Here is a 5563-nt window from a genome sequence, read left to right as displayed (position 1 = left end):
AAAAGGGGAGAGGGGAGATTAACCAAAGAATTTATATGCATATATGCATAACCCATGGACATAGACAATAGTGTAGTGAAGGCCTTGTGGGGGGCACAGGGGGAGGAGGTTAATGGGGGGGGGGGCATCTGTAATACTTTCAACAATAAAGGTAATTTCTTAAAAAATAAAGTAACTATTTCTATAAAATTAAAAACAAGCCTGGTCAGTGTGGCACAGTGGTTGAGTGTCACAGTTTGATTCCTGGTCAGGGTACCTGCCAGAGTTGCTGACTCAATCCCTAGTGTGGCGTGCAGGAGTCAGCCAATCAATGATTCTCTTCTCTCTCTCTCTCTCTCTCTCTCTCTCTCTCTCTCTCTCTCTCTCTCTGAAATCAATTAAAAAATATTTTTAAAAAAACAAACCCCAAAACAAAAGAAGCCTATACAAAGTCATGGAGACCTAAAGACAGGGGTTAAGGTAGAAAATATCCATCACACAACTTAAACGTGTGTCTGTGCAGTCAGTTCACAATATATTCCCAGACTTGGTTAACTGATCTCCAATTCTCCATAATCTGAAAATTATCCTAGTAATAGCTCCTTATCTTGCCTTGTCATGGTGCCTGTGTGTGTTTCAAGTGTTCATTTATTCAAAGTAAATTCTTCAAATGTACCCATTTCTTCAGTCTGTTGGGAGAGGTAAGGTTTAAATAGTGAGGAGTGAAGTATGTGAGACCTGAGGAATGTCCTGGAAAGATAATTCCCTCCCGTGGCCTCATACTCCACTGCATAAAGCAAGAATTATGAAGGGCCGGGCCAGCCCTAACACTCCCTGAAAAAGAGGAAGCGCTTATGGGCTCTCAGAGGTATGCCCCAGAACTTATTACAGCGCCTCTGCCACGGGGGCCTTGAAAGGAACCGCTGATGTGAAGAAAGGTCAAGTTAAGTGCCCTTGGTTCGTGGGCACTACAGCTCCCCCTGCCGGCGGGCCCCAGCCATAGGCGATATAAACGTTCAGTCCCAAGGTTCACTGCACACGTCTGCAAGATGAGGCAGAGCAGCCTCTCCGTTCTCACCGGGATTTTCCTCCTCCTCTGCCTCCACTTGGCGCAGCCTGAATGGAGGGCGATGGGTGGGTGTAGGGTGAGGCGGTCCTGTGTGCGCTCGGGTGGGGAACGTCCTCAGAGGACGAGTCCATGGGACGAGCTGGGACCGATGCCCAGCAAGGACTCACAGGTGCCTCCAACTCACCCTGTGGCTTCGTTCCTCAGATGTGGTCAAACCTGGACACTGTCCGGAGTTCCCACTCCGCTGCCCTTTCACGATGATACCGCTGTGCCGGCGGGATAGAATCTGCAAGAAGGACAAGAAGTGTTGCTTCTACAACTGTAGATATCAGTGTATGGTGCCGTGGGACAGTCTGGATTGAGGTAAGAAGTCTCCCGGCTGCCATTCTTGCCTTTGCCCCAGAACCAGGTGTCCCAGAGGGAGCTGAGAGCCGCCAGCTCTGATCTTGCAAGTCACAGATCAGAGCTTTGAAACCGGGATCTGCCCTGAACAATTTGCCTTGAGGACAATCGAGAGACCTCGCTCCTCACCCAATGCACAGTTCACTTTCGTGTAGTGGGCGTCTCTGCTCAGTGAATGACGGGGACATTTATCTCTCAGCTCCTCAACCGTTACTGAATGGTTGTGATGGCTAGTTTCAATTGCTCTTGTTTTGTTCTTTCAGTTTGTTATAATGAATCACGTTCCTCTTCACATTTAAATTGTGAAGTAAAGGACAAGATGATATCATTCCTTAGGAGGGCTTGCCTGGTGTTCCTAATCCCCAGGCCCTGACTCTTAGCACTCCTGGGAGGAAGGTACTTGGCAGGATTCAGACCCAGCCAACGCCCCCTGCACAGTTTGCACCGCCCCATGTCTCTGATCCTGTCTTCTCTCCCCAGGTAGAAATCCCTTCTTACCGGGGCCTGAGAAGACACTGGTAGAACAGGCTCCGACTCGGATAACTGGTCTCCAGTCCTTCCCTGTTCTCCTCACCCCCCAGACTTCCTTCATCAGAGTTCAATGCTTATTACTATGAAAGCAACACAAAGAAATAAAGTGTTATCTACCTGAAACAATTGTCCATGAAAATCTATGACTGCCGGGTCGCTCTGTGCTCCGCCTTCCGGAAAGATCCTTGAGGGTTTGTAAAAAAGGATGGGGCTGCTTTTTCCCATATAGTTTTGAGCGATTCCTGCATTTCTGTCATGCCCTTCTCTTTCAGGGTCTTCTGACACTCAGATTCCCTGTTGGCCAGTTTCCAAAACCTGACCTTGGGCCGTGGGGCATTTTGAGTCATAGTTTCTGAGTTTGGGTCCCATGGAAGGTGTATCTGTGCGTCTGAGATGGAGGAGCGACGCTTTTGCTGCACTTAGTCTGATACTGCGGCTGCTGGCCTTTCCACACCTTGATGATTGTTCCAGGTTTCTAAGAAGCTCTCCCCTCTTCCCGCTCCTCCACTCATCCCTAAGGGCCCCCTAAACTGTCCCAGAAGGGCCTCCTGACCAGCCTGTGACAGTCCCCCTCCAAGTTGTACATTTCCCTCTCTGGGCCTCATACTCTTGCCTGGGGTAGAAAGAACCACTGACACTCTGGGTGGTGAGGTCACTGTCTTGGCCTGAATTCCCTGCTTATGAAATAGCAGCTGGGACCAGACCATGGGAAAGATGACTTCCAGGTACCGGGAAGGCCTGAGAGACCCTGACTCACCTTGGCTAGCACCTATGACAGCCCAGGACCACAGGATTCTGAGGGCCAGGAGCACCATGAAGGCCAAGAGGTTGTTAAGCTCATAGTGAAGGCAGGAGGCTGTGGTGGCCATGCCGGACCAGTTCTGGTGGAGCCACACCCACAGCGAGAGGTATAAGGGATGCGGCTGACAGCAGCCACCACAGCCTCCTGCCCTCACTATGAAGCTTAACAACCTCCTGGTGTTCACGGTGCTCCTGGCCCTCAGAATCCTGTCGTCCTGGGCTGTCGTAGATGCTGGCAAAGGTGAGTCAGGGTCTCTCAGGCCATCCTGGTACCTGGAAGTCATCTTTCCCATGGTCTGGTCCACAGCCCTTCATTTCAAGCTTCCTTTTCTACTGTTTGATCTTTTTCACGGTCACATCATTTTGATCTCCTGTTTAATTTTCCAGATTTTCCTCATCGCTTTTTTGACGGCAACTTTCTCTTTCTCTCTTATTAGTTGATCTGCTCTCTTTCTTCCAGTCTCTGAGGAGTTGTCCCTCCTGCTTTCACTGCCCCTCGCTTCCTCCCTCCCAGCCAGGGTGAATCTCTGCCTCTCCCTGGGAACACCTAATGAGCTCTATGCAGCCGTGCCCTGGAGCTGTCTTATACTGGCTTGCAATGGCCAATTGGTAAGTTTTCAAGACTTTTATGAGATAGTTGAAATCATACTATTAGTTTGAAATCAATCGTGATGGGAGTATTTACATTATGGAAATTGGCAAATGCTATAACATTTACCAGCACACCTCCATCTGTTTCTTCTTTCCTGGGTTATTGACTCCCTCTTGGTTGAGTGCTTGGCTGAGCTTGATGCTGCCCCACAGCTGCCTTAAAACTGGAATCCTAAGTGCTCCCTGCATTCATCTGGGGTCAGCCACCTGGGTTAGGTTTTCTCTCCCCTCCTGGGAAGTTGATTCCTTGTTCAAGATTGTGGTCATGACTCAGAATCGGCTCCTTCTCCCTCTTTCGTTCTTACCCTTCAGAAAAAGCAGGCAAAAATGGAACCTGCCCCTTCATATACCCAGCAAACTGTCTTGTGTATGAACCTCCTCAATGCCACAGTGACTGGCAGTGTCCAAAGAAGCAGAAATGCTGTCCTGGCTCCTGTGGCATCAAATGCTTGGATCCTGAAGACCCATCAAAGCCAGGTGAGAAAGTAGGGTCCTGGGAAAGGGGACCAGTGAGGTTTGAGTTTGAGGGACATGCATCTTGGAGAAGTGGAGGGGGCTCCTCTGAAGTGGGTTGGAGGGTGCGGCAGAGTCAGGGCTTATTCACTCCCATCTCTGTACTCTCAGGTGGTGAGTAGCCAGCTGGCCAGTCAACCAGTCAATCAGTCAATTCATTGATTGCTAGTGAGTCAGTCAATGAGTCCGTGTGTCTGTCCGACACTTACAATGCTAGTTGGGGCTCCCTCAGTGGGAAGGAGTCTTCTTCAATCATGCACTGGCTTCTGTTTGGGTGCTGAGGTGGGTGAGGACCTGATTTCCATGCATGAGATAGAGATGGGGATGGGAGCTTGCATGGTGCCTAGGAGATCAAGCCTCTGAGTTGTAACATTCTTCTCGCCAGTTCTAGTCAAACCTGGGAAGTGTCCAGTGGTCACTGGCCAGTGTAAGATGCCCAACCCCCGAGACGAATGCCGGAATGACAGCCACTGCCTGAAGAGTCTCAAGTGCTGCAAGGGGATGTGTGGGCATTCATGTGTCAAGCCAGTGTGAGGTAAGGAGAGGGACTGGAGAGTTCCACACCTCCCCGCATCCTCATACAGCCTCAACCACCCGGTGCCCTTCCATGCAAAGGAGGATGCTTGGCATCTCCCTGTACCTCCTCCCACAAGCAGATCTTCTGCCTCAGCACCATTTACCCCCTGTTCTAATCAGGAAGCCCCCAGGGTCACCTGTGACTGGTAGTGCTAGGTCCTGGAAGGGAAGGATTGTTGGAGTAAGCCAGGAGGAAGGAGCCATGAAAAGGGGCCAGAGTTCTATCTTTCAATATCATCTCTGCCTCTGACTGACTGGGTGACTATGAACAACTGATTGCATCTTTCATAGCCTCCGTTTCCCCATCTGTAAAATGGATGCAATGATACCCACTGGAATACTAAATGTGAAAGTGCTTGTTAAGACTGGAGGTGCTCTGAAACCAATACAAAATAATATTGAAAGTAAACTGCAATTGAAAAGTTAAAAAATGATTAAGATGGTAAATTTTGCTACGTGTATTTTACCACAATTTAAAAAAACAACTTAATTGGTAGGTTGTCCAGCTCTGTGGCATACAGCAAGTGCTTGGCGGTCAGACAAACCTGACTCTACCACTTACCAGCTGTAAGAGGGAGGCAAGTGACTTAACCTCCCTGACTCTCATGATAAAATGATGATGATGGTGATATCTAATTTATAAAGCTGTGCAAAGATTAACTGAGATAGTAATGTTTGTCAATAGAAATACAATTCTGAGCATACTATCTGGCACATAAATTGTAAATAATAATGACTATATTTTATTGCTAAAAAAAAAAAAAGACTAGAGTTGCTGTGTGCATTGACATAGTATTGCTATGGTGATGGCCTCAGTTGGCTGGGTCATCTGAAACCACAGGAAACCCTAGGATGATGCACAGATGTAGAGGCCTTTGTGGAGTCCTCTGGCCTAGTGTCCTTTTTTTACCAGAGGGAAGACCAAAGCAAGAGTCAGGGAAAAGCCTGCATTTGTTCTTGATTCCTAGGCCACAGACCAGCACCTTTTCACCTATTCCAGTGCCAGAAGCCGTTCCATCCTTGCTGCTTGACACAGTCGCT

The 5563-nt window shown here is 48.7% G+C and overlaps 1 protein-coding gene and 1 long non-coding RNA gene across 2 annotated transcripts; both read left to right on the top strand.

Annotated features, from left to right (window-relative positions):
* The first annotated feature begins 1026 nt into the window (after positions 1-1026).
* Positions 1027-2091, top strand: LOC139014658 (uncharacterized). The gene is made up of 3 exons (XR_011472256.1): positions 1027-1113; positions 1253-1411; positions 1931-2091. It is a non-coding gene; the product is annotated as an uncharacterized lncRNA (long non-coding RNA).
* Positions 2092-2928: 837 nt separating this feature from the next.
* Positions 2929-4481, top strand: LOC139014656 (antileukoproteinase-like). Its single transcript, XM_070421610.1, has 3 exons — positions 2929-3023; positions 3746-3910; positions 4332-4481. Exons 1-3 carry the CDS (start codon positions 2939-2941, stop codon positions 4478-4480), a joined length of 399 nt encoding a protein of 132 aa, XP_070277711.1. The 5' UTR covers positions 2929-2938; the 3' UTR covers position 4481.
* The last annotated feature ends 1082 nt before the right edge of the window (positions 4482-5563 follow it).

The sequence above is a fragment of the Myotis yumanensis genome, unplaced genomic scaffold (assembly GCF_028538775.1).
Source record: "Myotis yumanensis isolate MYYU_CA2020_CCGP unplaced genomic scaffold, mMyoYum1.0.hap1 SCAF_7, whole genome shotgun sequence".
Taxonomy (NCBI): Eukaryota; Metazoa; Chordata; class Mammalia; order Chiroptera; family Vespertilionidae; genus Myotis; species Myotis yumanensis.
The sequence above is the reverse complement of the archived record's forward strand: the minus strand, read 5'-3'. Positions and strand labels throughout refer to the sequence as shown.